The 20,602-nt window shown below is 34.5% G+C and overlaps 1 protein-coding gene and 1 non-coding gene across 2 annotated transcripts; both read right to left on the reverse strand.

Moving 5' to 3' along the window:
• Positions 1-8,963: 8,963 nt before the first annotated feature.
• prr35 (proline rich 35) lies at positions 8,964-15,093 on the reverse strand. Its single transcript, XM_073864049.1, has 2 exons — positions 13,650-15,093; positions 8,964-10,947 (listed from the first exon to the last, which is right to left on the reverse strand). The coding sequence occupies exons 1-2, from the start codon at positions 15,014-15,016 to the stop codon at positions 10,275-10,277; spliced, it is 2,040 nt and encodes a 679-aa protein (XP_073720150.1). The 5' UTR covers positions 15,017-15,093; the 3' UTR covers positions 8,964-10,274.
• An 11-nt stretch (positions 15,094-15,104) lies between these two features.
• LOC129425393 (uncharacterized) lies at positions 15,105-20,211 on the reverse strand. Its single transcript, XR_012368163.1, has 3 exons — positions 20,105-20,211; positions 19,219-19,288; positions 15,105-15,245 (listed from the first exon to the last, which is right to left on the reverse strand). It is a non-coding gene; the product is annotated as an uncharacterized protein (transcript).
• Positions 20,212-20,602: the final 391 nt, after the last annotated feature.

Genomic DNA, 20,602 nt, shown 5'->3' on the forward strand with positions numbered 1-20,602 from the left:
TTCATGTTCATTGTGCATTAACTTTTGTTAACAGTTACAATGCTTGAGTTTAATAATATATTTGCAAAAGAAAAAATGATCATGAACTAAAATGAATAAGTGTTGTAGAAGTATTGTTTATTTATAGTTCACGTTAGCTAATACATATGCATTAACTAATATGCATTAATGCATAACATGCATTAACAAATACAACCTTATTGTAAAGTGTTACCTAATAATAAGTAATAAAAATAAAATGTTAATTTTCTAATAAAATGAATGAATATATTAGGACTGTTATATTTTGTCTACAAAAATCATTTGATACTTTTTGGATAATTTGCAAATTATATATTATAAAATATATATATGATTTTTGTAGACACTATATATATCATTGTGTGTGTGTGTGTGTGTGTGTGTGTGTTGGGGGTTGATTCAGATTTTAGAGGGAATTCTCTTTATTCATGACTTGTTGTGTTGTGTAATTCGAGTAAGCAGAGCTGCATGTCTGTCTGTTGAATGAAAACACTAAGTGCATGAAATACTATCCGTTTACATTTTCTGAAAATGAAAGTAGTGTTTGCTTTTATAAAACTCGCTGTCACAAAGTCAGGGCATTATAGGGTGTTGTTAGTGTCATGAGGGGCTGTTGAGGTATTGTGGGTAGTTGTTAGAGCCGTTACTTACTGGTTACTTAAATTACAGTTTACTAAAAAGAGCCTCACCCCTGTGTCTCTAGATACCCCTTGGCTCCCATCTTATACATTTCATTCATTTTAAGCACCTGAAAGACCAATTTTCAGTAGCTTAGAAATGTAATAGCACACCTGTTTTGTTTGTTTGTAGCACAAAGAGTGTGAACAACCCTTACAAAAAATAACCATGGTTTTAAAACATGGTTACCACAAATAAAGCATGCATTGTAAAAAAAATGAAGCATTTAGTTAACTCTTTCCTGGCCATTGATGAGTTATCTTGTCAATCAAGAGAAAACATCTGCATAAAAAGTGTTCCTGATGAGGTTTTATGTTAATATGTAATACCGCCGCGATACACTTACCCAATTTATAAAATAACTGAAGCAATTTTTTTTACTAATTTTAAACTCTGTGTATGTTTTGATAATCATTCTGAATCTGATCCCTTACAAAATTCCTTCACAAAATGCTATTATTTCAGCGTTTTGCTAAAAAATATTTTTAAAGAAAAATACCCATGTTTAAAAGTTTATAAGCAGAGAAAAAAATATAGGATGAAAGTTTTTTCCTGTTTTGTTTGTTTATTGTTTGTTTGAAGGCAGAGGGTCTGTTCTTTCATTTAATATATTTGTATGTTTATATTTTTTAGAAGAAGATTTTTCTGGAATGCATTTTGTAAAACTTTTGTGAAAATTAAAAAAAAATAAAAGGCTGCCGGCGAATGAGTTAATACAACTTGGTTTTTCTAGTCAATTCAACCTATTACTTTAAGTTTTGACCTGTGATAAGTTGACATAACTTATAAAAACAAGTTTATTTGTTAAGTTAAAGTAACAAAAAATATGTTGATTTGACAAAAAGGCTGCATTTTTTTACAGTGTGGTTTTGCTAAAGTTACCAAAGTGAAAAAATGTTTTTGTAGTAAAACCTTGATTCTATAAATGGTAATCGATATGCCAAGTTAACGTCCAAACCCTATATATTTTATAAACAGTTCATAAGTTTACATCTCCTCTGCAAAATATTTGTATTTAACATAAATAAAGTTTTTTTTAATTTAGACTGATTTCATGGAAAGTCATGTTATAGTCATGCACAATTTTATACATTTATTTGTGTCCGTGGCACAAAATTCAGCTTTTTTGTGCCTTGAGCACAAAATGTCTTTTCTATAAATAGTTTTTCATGTGCGTTGCACAACTTTCTTTTTCGTGTCATTTTATGTATTATTTTCTAAATGTTTTTCCTATTTTCTTACCATTGTCGCTTGCGGTTGGGGTAATTTCTGTTAGATTTTTAGACATCCTAACCCAAACCCCAACTTCAAGTGAGAATAGTTTTAAAAGCAGAAGAAAAACATGGAGAAACCAATATATTAAAGTACATCCAAACCCCAAATATAACCCCAACCCCGAGCGACAATGATTTAAAAATAGAAAAAAAATGAGAAAACAATACATAAAATGACATGAAAAAGAAAGTCGTGCCACGGACAGGAGAAACTATTTATAGAAAAAGACATTTGTGCTAAAGGCACGAAAAAAGCTGAATTTAATGCCAAAGACACAAATAAATTAATCAAATTATGCATGACTATAACACGACTAACCCTTCTAATGTAGTACTGTCTTAAACTAGCTTATTTCACATAACAGAAGCTTATATATGTCCCAACACAGAATAATAACTGGATTTACAAGTAATACCTGTGCAATATTTACTGTACTTACTGTAAATCTGCTTCGCTGCAATACAAAATCGAGAAAAGCAATACAGAAATAAATTAAAACAGAACCACGCTTGAACTATAGTAAAACCATGATTAATTTTCATAAGGCCAGATACATTAATCTTAAAGTGTTAGTCTGAGCTGTAATAACAATGATGCTCGGCTTCACTAATAAGTCAGTGTGATTGCTCAAACTGTGTGACTGAAAAGTGTCTCCCTAGGGCAGGGTGTTTTTATTCCCCCTTAAACAGGAAACATTCATTATAGGGTGTGTGTGACCTCTGACCCCACAGCTGAGGGCAAGAGTGAGTGGTCCTAAATAGTACAGGACGGATAAAATGAACGCGACGGCACAGAGACTAAAATACAGTGTTGAGTATGTGATTGTGGTTATGAATGGAGAGTGAAGTGGATTAAGAGTTAAATTTAATGAAAGAGATACTTATGAATGAATGTTTCTGAATGAGAGCTGTCAGCCGGCCAACACACAAACACACAGCGAGGACACTGAAGGCTTTTGTCTATATTGCTCATTGAAGCGTCACCTCACGTTTAGATGATCAGGATTACCTGAAACTCTGCCAATGGACAGAAACGCTCGTTCTCTTTATTTTGTCTCTTGGTTTTTAAGTAAACAGTTAGCATGTTAAAGTTTAAAGACGTGCATGTTCGACAAAACCTTTCTTTGGGGATGTATTTATTTACATCACATTTTTACCCAATGTGTACATTTTATCATTATGTGCCTTCCCTGGTATCAGTGACCTATTGCTTTAAAGCAAATGCTTTACCACTTGAGTTACACTCTTAAAAATAAAGGTGCTCCCTGATGACATAGAATAAGCATTTTTGGCTAAATGGTTCCATGAAGAACCTTTAACATCTGACGGTACTGTATAATTTGAAATTATAAAGTTATGAGACAAACAGCTGGGTGATTCTCACGAAAACTTGGTTTTAAAAATGTCAAGCATGAAAATGTAAAAATTGCTTAAATTTACTTTTTTTCCCACCAGACATTGAAAAACAAAGTCTGGAGTAAATGGGAACATTAATTTAAAAACTTTTACTTATCATTTAACACTTTTTATAACATAATTTAAAAAATTAGTCCTAAAAAATCTCATTACCGCAACAGTCAGAAAACATCAACACTGACATATTTTCAAAATGACATGACAAACCTGAAAGAACATAATTTGGAGATTCTGCACATGCATTTAAAATCAAAGAATTATGCTTCTATTAATTAAATTAACATTTAATAAGCATCTTTTGCGGTAATGATCATCAAAATGTCTTGTAAGCATTCTGACAAGACAATATTTCAAATTAACTGTAAAAAAATGATCTTACCTGGTAGCCATCTTGAAGTAACTGGTCCATGTGCTTGGTCACTCAAAATCAAACTTTATTAAAATTCTGTATGTGTGCTTAAACTGTTCTCAAAAAGTGTTGCGGAGGATGAGAACATCAGGCATGGACACATCATTTTCCTAATTTTTCTTCATTATTATTATACATGAATATTCAGTAAATATTTTTTCTGTCATCTAAAGTAGTCTAGCAAAACATCCATTTATTTTTTTCTTAATATTTTTGTGTTAATTTGATTAAATTACAACATTACGCATGTTCAAACACAGCCGGACACATTGCGGTAATGAGAATTTCAGCAGAAAATGAGATTAAATTTACAATTATAAATTATTATGTTGAAGTCACACATTGTGCAAGCTAGAACACAGTATTGTGTTAATTCTGATGCTTTTTAATGTTACTATATTACACATTTTAAAGCTAAAATCATTAGTGCCATGGTGTTTCAATGGTTTCGTGAGAATCATCCAGCTATTGGAAGAATCTTTGACTGATTGGTTCATGGCACTGTGAAGATCTTTCAGGCACATTTATTCTTAAAAGTGTAAAGGAAAACTCAGCTGTATTCAAATGTAATTTACAAATGAAAAATATAGTTTTGTTTTCATTGTATTGTTTATATGACTTGATTTTGTCTTTGAAGTAAATATGGGGGTTTTATGGATTTCATGACTCATTTCATGGGATTTGTTGAGGATTGGCCGTCACAGCTGTGTAGATCTCAGTAATGCGCTGTGTCTATGTTTATGTTCGTGTGTGTGTGTGTGTGTGTGTGTGTGTATGTTTATCTATAGGATCAATCTTAATCCTGCTATACTGAGCATTGTAACTCATCAAAATTGAAGTTCATTTTTATCTTTTTTTAATACTAAATTTAATAACACACATATTTTACTTTTCAAAATGAGTATTGGTCAATCTCAGGTAACTAGTTTTTTGTAAAAACATGGTTTCTTAATGGAGGATGGATGCATTTTTGTAACAGGACTGAAAGTAACAGGGCATAGCATAGATTTAACAAATGCATGAAATAAAGCTGCAATAAATATGTGCTAATAGCATGAACACACTGAGAAAACTCTTGTGATTTACCAATTATTTTATTTTAAAATAAACTGATAACATCAAAGAAATAATAGGTAACAGGACCAGTGTTCAAATTATGTCAAAAATTATGGGGGGTCCCCTAGCTAAGCCTCCCTCCCCATCATTATAGGGTCGCTGTGATCCAGGATCACCATTTAAATCAAAGAAACCCCAAATTACTCAAAACCGAACCATTTTTTACCCCTCAGATGCACTTGAGTGTTTACATTTATTTCAGACAGAAATCTTTTGGTTTAGTGATTGAAAATGATGGACAGTATTGCTTTGTGGCAGTGCAGCATGAGAATTTTGAATTCATGTGGTAGTTTTACTTTAATAAAAAAATAGGGGACCCTCTTATTTATATTTTTGTGCTTTATAGTGGGTCCGGGACCACCCCAGCCCCCCCTCAATTTGAACAGGACTGAACATTAAGATTGACATGCACAATCATAGCTTCAATATCTTAAAATATACAGAAAAGAAAATAATTAACTTTTGATTTGCACAATGCCTTCAGAAGATACAGCTGATGTAACTTCCTCTTGAAAATGTGACATGTGGTATATTCATAGATTTCAGAAGGGCAAATATGGTATATGAACACACAAAAATGCAAAAATAAAGATATCTGAAGAATTTTATGCTTTATATTTAAAGGTAAAGTATAGAGATAAAGATCAGGGACGGATAAAAATGTTTTGAATTATAGTTCAAATGTGCTGTTAGATTAAAATGCAGGACATTTTGCTTAAAAATAAAATGTATTCTAGAGTTAGTTGTCTTGTATTTTTATACATAAAAGGATAAATGGCAGTAATGTTTATTAAACATTACATGCATTAAGTGCAAATGAAAGCAAGCGTGTCAAGTGTTGATGGGATGATCATATAACAATAAAAACTCCTTGTTTTCTGTCATAAGTGAATGAAACTCAGGTCTGCAGAAGCAGCAGATGCAGAAAAGGTCTTTAGCGCCCCCGCAGTTACGTGCAGGGATATAAAAGAAATCACTGCTCGAAACAATCATAGTAAATAAATGGTGTAAATATTCAGTAAATATAAGGTTTTTGATTTGAAGACCCTGAAACCTTCTGTGTCAGATGTTTTTGTAATATTTGTGGTTGAAAACAAAACAAAAAGCTCTGAAAAAAAACTAAACGAAAATGTGTTTAATGTGTTTGTGAAGCTTTGTCTGTTTGTTTCTGAAGATGTAGAGTATAAATTTGTTTAATATTCTGGGAAATTGTGTAACCAAGTCTTTTGGTGATATTGTTTTTTTGCAGGCTTTACTTTACATCCACTAGAGGGCGCGATTGCGCTTTACACGTTCACTGCACGAGCGCTGAACTCAGGTGAGAGCGCGACGCTTAATGTTTTACCTCATTTAACTCTCAATGACGCGTTTAAAGACCTAACATTGCTATTTTGGACAATTGGTTAACATGAATTGTTGACATTGTTTTTGCATTTTGCAGTACATTCTTAAAAATAAAGTTTATTTAAAGGTACTTTGTCGGGCTGTGTGGTTCGGGACCTTTAACATCCACCGAATCGACTGCACAAAAGATTATTTGTAGTAGGAAATGTTATAAAATGGTATGAAAGAAATGGGTCTTGAAAGATTTTTTGGGAGCCAAAATTGGTTCTTGGCATCACTGTGAAGAACCCTTTCAGAAACGTTATTTTTAAGAGTAGCCTACTTAAACAAAATCAATTAATTAACCATACAGAGGTTACATAGGTTGAAATACATTAATAATAGATTTTAATATTTTTAAATGCCTCGAATTTAAATAGCGGAAATACATTATGGATTTACAAATTTGTCTACATGTGATATTTTGCTAATCGAAATAATAATATTAAATAAGCTATTGTTTTTTATTATTTAAATAATGTTATGGAAATTAAGGTTAGTTCATTAATTGTATTAAAGGTAATATAGCTTTGTGGTAAATGATTTAAGAGAGACATTTGAAGCTATACCCTAAAAAGATATATTTTTAAATGTGATTAGCATATAATAACCTATTAAAATATTGTTACAAATTTTCATCTTTGTAAAGAATGTTTTAAGCATTAAACATTTATCTAATCTATTATCATTCATGTTTTCTTGACTGTTTATCATTTTTATATTTTATTAAAATCTATGATTATACTTTTCCTTTTATTAAAAGTATAATAAAATCTGAATTTATCTAACCTTCATTAAAAAAAAGAAGTTTATTTGCGATTAATTTGCTTCAAATAACAGCATTTTTTATATATGTCATATAAAAATTAATCTGAGCTGACTTTACAACACAAAATGCCAAAAGCAAAATAATAACTATAGATTTCATTTTTGATTGACCTCTCTGTTGTGACCACAATGAACTTTGTCACCTGTGTTTAGTTGACCTTTCGTGGGCCGTGTGTAAGAAAACAGACAGGAGAGGTGTTGTGCGGGTCGCTCAAAGCTTCTGTGTTGCCCTCTGGAGATTTAACCTTTCAGTTTCAGAAACCTTTCTGCTCAGGTATGTTCACCTTTATCAACGCACGACAACATGTCAGCATCAATACAGTGCACATGTAAGCACACATTATGTTAACTATAAACCAGTTTACCTTTAAGCACTTTTTACCTCACATTGCGCTAGAAACTTGAAACATTAGAGTCCATCTGTTTATAACACATAAAAATATCTCCATAAAAGCCCAAAATATTGACATAATGCTTTTCATTTGAATTTATTTGATGTTTAATTTACAGAATTTTCCATAAATACAGTTTTATGTACACATATTCAGTAATGTCCGTACACTGCAAAAAATGACTTTCTTACTCAATTTTTTTATCTTGTTTTCAGTAAAATATCCAAAAATTCTTAAATTAAGATGCATTTTTTAATGAGCAAAATTACCTAACAAAAATGTCTAGTTTTTAGTCAAAAGTTATCAAATTTAAGTGAATTTGTGCTTGAAACAAGTTTTTTGTTTGTTTTAAGCACAAATTCACTTAAATTTGATGTTTTTTTGTCTAAAAACTAGACTTATTTTCTTGGGTCATTTTGCACATTAAGAAAACACATCTTGACTTAAGAATTTTTAAATATTTGTACTGTAAACAAGACAAAAATAATAATTTTTTTGCAGAGTATGTTTATGCATTATTGTTTTATTGTGAAACATTCATCTCTTTGGAAAATCATTTGAAGTGTCTTTGGGAGACATATTGACAAAAAAATGTGTGAAAATATTAAACAAATTAAATATGCAAGAGAAATGCATGCATACATCACAAACAAACATACAATTTTGTTACAAAGTTTGCACTCACGCAATTATTGATAATGATTAAAATAATTATGATGAGAGAACGTCAGTGGTCAGTGCTCATAGATTAAAGTTTTTTTATGTTTTAAGTTTTGTCCTTTATTAAATGAGGGAATGTAAATCATGGTGGTGTATGAGTGAAGAATCAAATGCATGTATTACATACAGTTTCATTCAGATCTGCTTATGTACTTAACAATTATATCAGATCCCATCAGAAATCATTTTATTTAATGATATATTACCATAAGTCGCACATTTGTAGCAATAGCCATAGCCAAAAATCATCAGGATATTAAATAAAGATCATGTAGATATTTTGTAAATATATCAAAACTTTATTTATTATTACAGTAGTAATATGTGTTGCTAAGGTCTTCATTTAAAGGTGATTTTGTCAATATCTGCACCCTCAGATTCCAGATATTCAGTTCAGTATCTCGGCCAAATATTGTCCTATCCTAACAAACCACATCAATTGCATGTTTATTCAGCTTTCACATGATGAATAATTCTCAATTAGGATTGGTTTTGTGGTCCACAAATGATCTTATACACTGTAAAAATCATTTTTTAGGTTTAATCAATCAGGATTTACAAGTCATTTCAACTATATTTACAAGTGATGAGTTGTTGTAACTTGATCAAGTTGTGTGTAACTTGAAGTTACAGCAACTCATTGTTAACTTGTAAATCCAAGTTTATAAAAAAAGGGGACATTTCCCAAGACTTTTAAAAAATGTCAAATAAATCTTTGTCCTCAGAGTACGTAAGTAAAGTTTTAGCTCAAAATATCATATAGATAATTTATTATAACATGTTAAAATTGCCACTTTGTAGGTGTGAGCAAAAATGTGCCGTTTTTGGGTGTGTCCTTTAACATGCAAATTAGCTGATCTCTGATATAAATGGCAGTTTCATGGTTGGATAGTGCAGATTAAGGGGCGGTATTATCCCATTCTGACATCACAAGGGGAGCCAAATTTCAATGACCTATTTTTTACCTGCTTGCAGAGAATGGTTTACCAAAACTAAGTTACTGGGTTGATATTTTACACATTTTCTAGGATGGAAGCAATGGAGACCCAATTATAGCACTTAAACATGAAAAAAGTCAGATTTTCATAATATGTCCCCTTTAAAACTTTAAAAATGTCAGTGCAAATTTTTTTTACAGTGTACAGCGTGCTTTGGTATACAGTGGAGTTTAAGGTCTGAGACCACATTAAACATCTGTGATTCACAATCTTTAACTTTTTATAAAGGTTTATAAATGTAAACAATGAAACCTTTGTGATGTGTAATGAACAATCAATATTTGAGATTCTGCAGTATTTATACTCTCTTAAAAATAAAGGTGCCATAAAGAACCATTCAATCAAAGAAGCATTTCTTTCTCATATTTTTATAAAGATCTCTTTTTCACTACAAAGAACCTTTTGTGAAACAGAAATGATGTTAAGGGTTCTTTAAAGGTGCAGTGTGTAACTTTTAGAAAAATCTCTTGACAGAAATGCAATATAATATACGTAACTATATTATCAGGGGTGTCTAAAGACCTCAAATAATGAACAATTATGTTTTAATTACTTTAACATAATACGTTTTTATGTACATACACTGCGGGTCCCCTTACGTGGAAGTCACCATCTTGTGTCACCATTCTACAGAAGCCCTTAACGGACAAACTTTGTTTAATAAATTGCCTCTGATGTAGACATGTTCGTCCTGTGGCATCTACCGTAGCTTCTCTATGCGTTTCAAAAGCGAGGGGTCAGCTGTGGATGAGCCGTTGGTTGCAATTTGCAACCTCACCACTAGATGCCGCTAAAATTTACACACCGCACCTTTAAGGAACCATGTAGCCAAAAATGGATCTTCTATGGCATTGTGAAGCACCTTTATTTTTAAGAGTTTAACACGTATCTCCATGTTTTGTACATGGTGTCATTACAGCAAAATAAATCATTAAGTGTCAATTCACTGGAAAACAGTGTTCTCGGACTTCTGCACCCCTGTGTTTGTGCAAATTAGGAAAGTTCATCTCTTTCTGACATGTGCGGTTATTTATGTCAACTACACCATCGTATCAGTAGTTGTTAATGGGCTGGTCGGACACAGTGTGTCTAGATGTTGTATGGATGGAGGTCTGTTTGGGGTTTTGGAACATAGAAGAACGCTCGAGTCGGCTTCACACTTCGTGGTTCTGCTGTGCCACAGAACATTGGCGCTATCAGAACGAATCGCGAGTCCTCCATCAGACATCACCTCGGTCTTCACCACAGGCATCTGTGATTGATGGATCTTCATCAATGTGTCCAATGAACACTTCTGTTTGTTTCTCACTGTCTGTCCATCATCCTCATCATCCTCATCTTCATCCTCTTCTGTGTCCGAGTAGTTTTCCTCTGCCGGGTTTTTAGTTTCTACAGGAGCTCCTGACGTGTTCGTCGTTCCCGTTGGATGCTTTTTGACGGATAAGTCGAGGGGTCCTTCGTTGAATCGAGCCGTTCGCTCCAACGCCTGTTGAATATGTGACAGCTCCGTGCGGATCTTTCCCAGGTGAGCCCACAGGTGGCTCCGCTCCGGAAGTGATGCGGCTCTCTGCTCTGTGTTCTGGTACTCACGCAGCAGGGTGGAGAAATCTTGCAGGAGCGCAGCCGCAGGGTCCGTCTCTCTCTCCATTTCTCTCTGTCTCACCTCCAGCTGTTCAGACACATGCGGCGGGGAGGCGGCTTCACTGCGGGCGCTGTGGAAAGACAGTTTAATTGAATCTAAACACCATTTATCAACTCCAACCTGAGTGTGCAGATTAACAGAGAGAGAGAGAGAGAGAGAGAGAGAGAGAGAGAGAGAGAGAGAGAGAGAGAGAGAGAGAGAGAGAGAGACAAAGGTGCCTCATGATGCCATAGAAGAACCACTTTTGGATGAATGTTTAAGATAAAGAACCTTAAAGCATTATTACACTTTCATAAAAACATTGACAATTTACTCACTCCCATGTCATGCAAAAGATGTTTATGTCTTTGTTTGTTCAGTCTAGAAGAAATTAAATTTTTTGAGGAAACCTTCTAGGATTTTTCTCCATATAGTGAACTTTAGTGAAAAAATTTAAAGAGAGACTTTTAAACCACAACAACTTGTCTTTTACTAGCCGTGTGACACGCCAGCACGAGTCTGCACGACCTTACGTATTATGTAATCACGTTAAAATGTCACGTGTTACATATGTGAAACGCACACATGCGGACCATTTTAAATAATAAGCTGACACAAAGACATTAATTTGTATCATTCCAAATACAACAACCTCTGAACGCTCCTCTTTCTTTACACGTGTAAACACTGGAGCAGTAGTTCGACGTAGCACGCCTCTCTTTTTTGTGTCATTTTTGTGTCTGAAAGTGATTCTAACCCCAACCCCAAGCGACAATTGGAAGAAAATAGGAAAAAACTATGAGAAAAAAATACATAAAATGAAACGATAAAGAGAGTCGTGCAACAGACACGGAAAACTATTTATAGAAATTTGTGCCAGTGACACGATAAAGACAAAAAAGCTGAATTTCTGACTGAATGGACACGAATAAATGAATAAAATTCCACGTGCTATAAAACTTTCCGTGAGATCAGTCTGCCTTTTGATGTGATTACGTAAAACGTAAGGTCAGTGCAAGACGAGAAGATGTGGTTAAAAAGTACTTTTTTTGGTGAAAATGACGATTGTTTCGCTAGATAAGAGTCTTATGCATCGGTTGGAATCATTTAGAGGTCCTTAAGCTGCATTGAAACTGTAAACCGCCGAGGTCCACTAAAGTCCACTATATGGAGAAAAATCCTGGATTGTTTTCAAAAATTTTATTTCTTTTTGACTGAAGAAAGAAAGACATAAACATCTTGGATGACACAGGGGTGAGTAAATAAAAAAATATGAAAGTGGAATATCCCTTTAAACATCCTGTTTCGAAATCTTTTCTTTGTAGTAAAAAGGTCTTTTGATTATAAAAAGGTATAAAGGAAATGGTTCCTCTAAGAACCTTTGACTGAATAGTTCTGCAAGGAACCAAAAACGATTCTTTTATGGCATCACTGTGAGAAGACCCTTTAAGCACATTTATTTTTAAGAACGTAGCTCAATGTTTGACTGTTGTACCACTTTCTGTGATCCCTGAATATATAATACATACACAGTGTGGTCCAAAAAACTTCACTTAAAAGCTGGACTAAAATATGATATTTTGTTTCAACCCATAGTTGAGTCAAGGACTCATGAAACAGTTGGTATTGTCCATATTTTACCCAATCATGGGCTGAAACAAACCTGGAACATGGAAATAAAAAAGTTTTAGGATAATGAAAATTATTTTGCACTATTTCTTGGTAGGTCACTAAGCACAGGAGAGTCCATTAAAGCAGTGGTTCCCAACCTTTTGTCCTTGGGGCCCCCCAAGTACACATACGACCATTACTCTGACAAGCATGTTGAGATGGAGCTAGAAAATTGAAATAATTGTTTTACACAACTGAATACTATACTTCCTTATCTTGACATTGTAAGCATATGATTTTTAACTAAAAATATATATTTATTAGAGCTCAAAGCTAATCAGATCCCGTGACCCTCTTATAAACTCTGGCGTCCCACCATGTGGGGCCCGGACCCAAGGTTGGGAAGCACAAAAAATGCTTTTGGAAATATTATCAAGTTTTGTACAAACTTGAAAAGATCTTGCCAGCTTGAGTATCATTATCACAAAAGGGGAAAACAGTAAAAACTAAGACATTTTGAAATCCTTGTCAATAGACAAACCCAATCCTTTGAGTTGTTATTTAACCTACAGTATCCTGAGTTATCAATATCTGAGTTAATTTAACCCAACAGCTGTGTTTGTCCCTTTTTGAGCAACACTTCATGGGTTGAAAATAACCCAGCATTTTTTAAAAGAGAGTATAATAAAGATTATAATAAAAATAAAAAAATAAATTATAAAAACGCAACATTTATGCATTTTTACAATTGCTCTCAGTCTTTAAAAATCATAAAATATAATCAAACTGCTTGTAAAGGTATAAAAGTTATAAAAGTTTACTAAGTTAGTCAGTATAACTGATAAGGTATTCTTTATAGGAATTACTTTTACATCTAAGCATTATATTTGCAATGTATTAAAATATGTTATCTTTGTATTTTCAAGCTTCATAAATAATGCTGTTGTTTTTAAATGTAAGCAAAAAACAAAAACAAACATGATGTCCTCACACTGATATATCTGCTTCAAAACAAAACAAAACAAAAAATGTTATAGTTGCTTGTACAATGTATTGACATCATGTGATATTTCAGTGTGCAGACATCATTTTTTTATTTATTTTTTGCTTATGTTTTACTCTTTCTTGTCTTGCACCTAGTTGGATTTGTGCACACCATTTTTGAATAATTTTTAGTCTTACCTGTGTGCAGGTATCCTGCTGGATTTCTGAGAGCTTTTAACGTCGATTGGAAACTCAAATGCTGGTTTCTTCTCCAGCGGTGCACCGTGAGAGTCCATGGATGTCGCCGTCCTTTTTAAACTTTGCTCTCTGGTGAAGGAAGTGTCCTGGTGCCAGCCGCTCTTCTCTTCTCTCGACCGGAGCCTCTCCTTTACACCGTGACTCGGTTCAGGTGAGGAACTTTTTGGAGAAAGCCAGGACGCAGGTGAGGTTTGATTGGACACCGGCCGCAAAGCCGGAACCTTCCAGAGGTTGAGTTTGGAGGAGTACGACCCAGGTGGGGTCAGACCAACCGTGGGAGGTTTGATCATTTTACTCGTCTCGCTACCTGCAGCTGAGGCAGGTGTAGCTGCAAAGCTGTGCTCACAAAGGAAAGGGTAATAGAGTTGAGGAGGAATGAGAGGTCGATCTGAATGTCTTTGCGGATGACCGAACTGTGCGTTTGATCCCAGGTAGGGTAGCGGAGAGATCTGAGCGTGTGCTGTTGGGTTCGCTGTGCCCGACGCCGCAGGGATGCCCAATGCAGGGTTTAGATACGAGAGGAGCCCGGGGGCCAGCGGGTATCCGACGCCAAGCAAAGACAGATTGAAACCCGGAGCGTCAGAACTTTCTAGTTGTCCTGTTGACGCTGGCGGAGGATAGCACGACAAGGAAGATGGGATGGTGTCTGATTTGGGTTTGGTACTAGACGTCTGGTTGCTAAGGATGCGCCATTGCTCCGAAAGCAAAGCGGCCGGTCCAGTGAGGCATGTTTTAGACAACCTGTAGTGTCTTAGTTTGGATTCCACTTCAACCGAGCGTGCTCGCAAGAGTTGCTCTTCGAGCGAGAACATGTCAGCCATCACAAGGTCCGCTTCCTGCTTGGAACGTTTGGTTCCTTCTTTAGGACACGTCTCAGTCGGTTCTGGACTGAGAACCGCAGATCTGTTTGCCTCGATCACCTCATCATCTTTCTCTCCAGTCTCTCCCTCTGCGTTCTCACCCACCTCCAAGTCTGAATGAAGAGGTTCTTCGGGCATCCCGGCCTGCTCGGATTGACTCTTGGTAGGACTGCGGGAGCGTAGATTTCCCTGCTGGAGTCGGAGATGGTCCGGTTGAAGCGGGCTGCCTTTTTTATAGGGCCAATCTGATTCGATGAGCAGAGATAAGGAGTTTTTGCACAGGCTGTATTTCATGTGGTTGTACAGGTGGGATTTTTCCATGCAGGTGAAGGGGCACTGGAAGCATTTGTAGTTGTAGGGTTTGCCCCACGGTCGAGGGATGTAGTGCGGCTTTTTCGGCTTTCGTTCCTTGTGTTTACAGCCCACCTTACAGTTGTCCTTCGACATTATGGTCACACGGATGGATGGAAATGATAGGTGTGTGATTGTAGAAGAACAGGGTTCTTTGGCTTTTGTGGTTTTTGTGTTGGTTTTTTTGGGTTATTGAATCAAGTTTGGATAAAGAAAAACTTTTGCATGAATGTTTTTTAGTTGTTGAGTATATTGGAAACTATTTACGTTGGAAGGAAAATCACGCAGAGATGTAACCATCAGATGTCAAAAGTGTTCATCTCAGCTGTTGAGAGAAAAACAAAGAAATTGATTAGAAAATGATTATTCAGAATATTTCCATTATCTGAATAAGATCACAAACTTAACATCTTATGCATATTTAATCTTTAATGTTTACACTGCAAAAAATGATTTTCAAGAAAAAAATTCTTAGTATTTAAGTGATTTTGTGCATAAAACAAGCAAGCAATCTGCCAGTGGGGTAAGCAAAAAAAAATCTTGAACATTTTCTTGAACTACAAAAATTCAAGAAAAATTTGCTTACCCCATTGGCAGATTTTTTTGCTTGTTTTATGCCCCAAATCACTTAAATTTTTATATTTTTGGTCTAAAAACTATATTTATTTTCTTGGGTCATTTTGTTCATCTAGAAAAAGCATCATAATTTAAGAATTTTTAGATATTTTTACTGAAAACAAGACAAAAATACTAATAATTTTTTTCTTGAAAATAATTTTTTCCAGTGTAGTAATGAGTTCAAACAGGATAATAAACATGAATAAATGTTGGAAGAAACTTAATTGAATCTGTTGGGTGGTCTCTATGGACGGTTTTATTGGACGCACGTGCGGTGACGCTATTACGCATCTGGTCAAAACTTTACTTTCGGTTTCTATTTGTTTACTGGTCTGACTAGTTGCTAAACTAAACTCTTGATTAATTACCTCGATAAAAATAACAAATGTTTTGGTTTCCTAATCAACGTGTTTTTTTTTTGCTTGTTATATAAATAAACTACTTTAAAAGGACTTTGTTGATGTTTATTCTTAGCCGAGTTTACCGGAAGTTACGTGTTGACCACGAAAGCCGCTTGTTTATGTTGTTACTGTTGAAACCGTCTATATGACAGGTGGTTAAAGAGAACATGATGTTAAAAATAAGTGGACCTGGTGATGTCATCCAAAAAAGATGTGTGTTATTTTAAAGATTAAACATTTGACTCATTACCCGCCAGACATTTTTTGAGAAGTTGCTCGCCAGCATTTTTTTGTCATTTTCACAAGTTTCACAAAATGCCTTCCAGGACCATTTTTTTCTAAAAATATATAAACATACAAATATTTCAAATAAAAAACAGACCACCTGATTTTAAACAAACAAAAAGCAAACAAACAATACGGGGAGAAAAAACTTTTCATCCTATCTATATTTTTTTCTCTGCTTCTAAACTCTAAAATATGGGTATTTGTCTTTAAAAAAAAATTATTTCATTTTTGTGAAGGAATTTTGTTAGAGATCAGACTCTGATTATCAAAACATGCACAGAGGTTAAAATTAGTAAAAAATAAGTATTTTTTGCTTCAGTTTTTTAAATATTGGGTGAGTGCCATCTAGTGGATAATCACAGTATTACAGATTAATATAAAACCTTATCAGGAACATCTTTTTATGCAAATGTTCTCTCTTAATTGAAATTTATTTTGAAATAATATGCAACAATGCATCATTCACAATATAAGACCAAAAATATTGATAAAGAAAATAAATAGTACTAATTTTGACTTTAACAAATGTGTTATGGCTGTGTGTGTGTGTGCACTTCTCTATCTACCCCAGCGAGAGGTGTGTGTGTGTGTTTGTTCTGCAGTTAGGTGTGTGTACAGTATGTACAGTAAAAGGGGTCTGCACCTGAGTATTGTTTCTAGTGTTGAGTGTAATATCTGCAGTTTAACCCTGAAGGTCAGCTGTAGGCACATGCTGATAAAGGGCAGAGGGATGCGAGTCGCCCGTGTGTATGTGTGTTAATGAGAGATTGGCATCATGCCCGGCAGGCATCATTAGTGTAAGAATGTGGGTCAAGACAGATTGACTGCTCATTTTATCAGAGCGTCCACCAACAATCCTTCGCTCCTCTCATTCATTAACTCATATCTGTGTATTTCTGTGCTGTTGCCTTTTGTTCTGAGACTTTCTAAAGGAATTACTTTTGTCCTGCGGTTCGTTGAATGAAATACGAGCCACAGGGCTTTGCTAAAAGCAGTGATTTACCATTTTACAGATTCACTTTTCAGATTTGGTTTTTAATTGGGGTTAAAGAAATTTTGTATTATTTATTCATATTGATCCATTACTCAAATTAAGCTGTTGTACACTTAGTTTAATTATTGTTTAAAACAAAATAAACACATTAATTCTGATGCACAACTCACTTACTCAAGCAAGTTACTTTGTCAATATTAGATATCTTACAATTTATTTATAATTTTTTAACAATACATTGTTATTGTGTTTATTGTGTCTTCTTTTGTAGTTTGCATTCTCTGTTCTTATTATGTTTTGTCATAGAAAAAAATCTGCTTTTATACAGACAACTATATATTAGTTAAATGCTTAAAATCAAAGTGATTTCTTTCCTTATGATAAATACAGCAGACGACTCTGGGCCAGATCTGCACCGGAGCTGCTGACTTCGGCACAGATCCGGTGTGGATCTGGCTCGGAGTTGGCTTGAATCGGTTTAAATTCTGTTTAATATGAATATAATCTGAACTGGACATTAAATTATTACATCCGAGTTTGGTAGAAAGGATCGACTACAGTGTGAAAAAACAAACAATTAATTTATTTATAAAAGCACAACAAAGCACATGACATAAGACACAACTAAATCAAAATGTAGTTAAAATATACAGCAGTTTAGGTGATTTAAAATAGTTTTCTCCTCTTGATGATTTATTTCTGCTCTTGGCATTATCCCGCAGGTAAAAAACTTGAAAGGAAAACTAAAAGAAACGAAAAGCGGTTGGGTCAGGAAATGTGTCGCTGTGAGGTTTGAGTTTTCTGTTCATATCTCGAGGTTTCGTGTACGGTTACAGCCTGCAGTCATTTAACTTTAAAGAAGATGAATGGGGACAAACTTTCATCTCTTACAACAGTCAGAGTAAGAATGAGCTCATACGTGCAACTTCATGTCTGTCTGTCTGGCCATTGTACATATTTAAACTCAATTAGTTTAATGTTTTTCATTCCCAAAGGAGTTAGGTGTATTTCCTCTTTACAGGACCCCACATTGTGATCTGGTTATTTTACAGTAATTTATTGTATTATAGGTATAGTCAAAAAACATTATTCTGTATCCAGCAAAATAAAGATACTTTTAAATCATGACGGCATGCTTCAGTGCAATTTTTTTAAACCTAAAACAGTGGTTTTGCCCCCCACACCTCCTTGTTTTCTGGTTTATCTGGACATGAAATGTTGCTGTTATTGTTAATCAATAAAATTATTTTAGAGATGTTCTGACCGCGGGGCAGTCTCTGTGCTGTGTGTGTGTAAGTGAGTTTCAATGCCCTCAGGGTTTGATAATGACCATTATAGACTCGCTCTGATCGTTTTTGTTAAATATGTATCGTTTCAATTAAATAGGGACTCTTGCTAAAAGCATCGACATACTGACAAATGAAAACGCACACATGCGCGCACACACATAAAGCTAATGAATGGATTGACTGAAAGCAAAGACTGTCTTTAAAAAATATACTGTATATTACACTCTTAAAAAATGTTGGGTTGTTTTTAACACATGCTGGACAGAACACATTGCTGGGTTAAAAATTACAAATTTCACCAAATGCAAAATTGTAAATGATGAAAGTTTGGTCATTTTTAAACCAGCGCTGTCCAATATTTACCCAGCATTGGTTTAAAATAACCCAGCATTTTTTTTAAGAGTGTTATATACAGTATTTTAAAGTTTTGGCTTGTATTGAAACAAGTAAGTTTTTGTTGGACAGACCACCCTCATCTTTGTTATTTTAGCAAAGTTTAAATGATCATCCATGTATTTTTGCAAAATGTCTTCTTTAGGTAAAAGTCAGTATTTAGTGTTGACCTCTTTCTGAAGAGACAGAAGTCCTGAAGTCATTAGATTAAAATTAGACATTAGAGTTCAGCGTTTAATTGTATTCTGTTTGATTGTGTATTGTTGTGTAGTATGCATGTTTGTGTGTGCATGTGGGTGCGTTTGTAGCTCAAACCTCATATATCTGCAGAATGATTTAATGAATTTGGACACATGAGATCTCAAAGCATCTCTTAATGAAGAGTCTAGAACAGAATAAAAGTAAAAAATTATTATGTGGCACATTTATCATGATACTGTACAACATCTATGTAGCTTTCTAGCCTAAATTTACTATTGAACAAGTTAAAATATTGTGAACTAAACTCATTTTAGAAACTCATTTCTACTATACGACAGCAAGTCAATAACTCCTAATTTTACTAATCCTCTGAAAATGTGACACGGCTTTTGTTCAACACTCTTAAAAAAATCATAAATATACTAATTTCTCATTTGACATATTACAGATAAAACTGTTTGGAATTGAACAGCAGGTAATTGATTATTTTAATTGATTTTTTAGATGGCGCTTGAACACACAATATGTTCAGCATAAGTCAAAAATACTTTAATTTCACATACTCATATGTGTACAAAGTGTATAAACTAAACAATAATAATATTGAATAATATTCATTTCATGTAGTTTATTCTTTCACATACTTAAAGTTTAAAAACAACATACGAAATCACTACTAGAGAAATACACCATTACCCAAACCGAAATTAAACAGTGTGACTCAAAATCCTACTATATATAAAGAGATTTAACTTGTGTGACAACTTTCCCTTTTTCAACACAAGAATACCACTTCCACATACTTTCTCACGTCACATATACATCCTTTTAAACAGACTCTCTTATCCAATAGCGTATGCGATTTCTGAAACACACAGCTGTTTCATTTAAAACTTTAGTTAAACAGTGACAATAACTCCAAACACGCATAAAGAGCTTCATCTATTCAAAACTATTACATCACAACTTTCATCTATAGATCATGATGATGTTCACTTACCTGCTGTGTGTGTCTGTGTCATCTGTGTCCCAGTCCCACAGAGGCAGATGATGATGATGATGATGATGTGCGTTCTGGTGTTTTATGAGGGGAGAGATACACACACACACACATACACACACACACACACTTATGAGAGAGAGAGAGAGAGAGAGAGAGAGAGAGAGAGAGAGAGAGAGAGAGAGAGAGAGAGAGAGAGAGAGAGAGAGAGAGAGAGAGAGAGAGAGAGAGAGAGAGAGAGAGAGAGAGGCATGTATATATATATATATATATATATATTCTCTAGGAGGGATGCCTTGGGGCAGTACAATCAGGCACAGGCCCCTCCTGCCTCCGCTGCTATTGGCACAAGCACAAGTGGGTCCAAATTAGGAAACTGGCCCGGTACAGTCCATACAGGAGATGTGGAGAGAGTACAGGGACAGATTACTTAATTGGGCCGCCGTGCAATTTCGAGTCACAGATGGAAAGTTCAGGGAATCTGACGCCAGCACTTTA

This window comes from Misgurnus anguillicaudatus, chromosome 25, assembly GCF_027580225.2.
Source record: "Misgurnus anguillicaudatus chromosome 25, ASM2758022v2, whole genome shotgun sequence".
NCBI classification, from domain to species: Eukaryota; Metazoa; Chordata; class Actinopteri; order Cypriniformes; family Cobitidae; genus Misgurnus; species Misgurnus anguillicaudatus.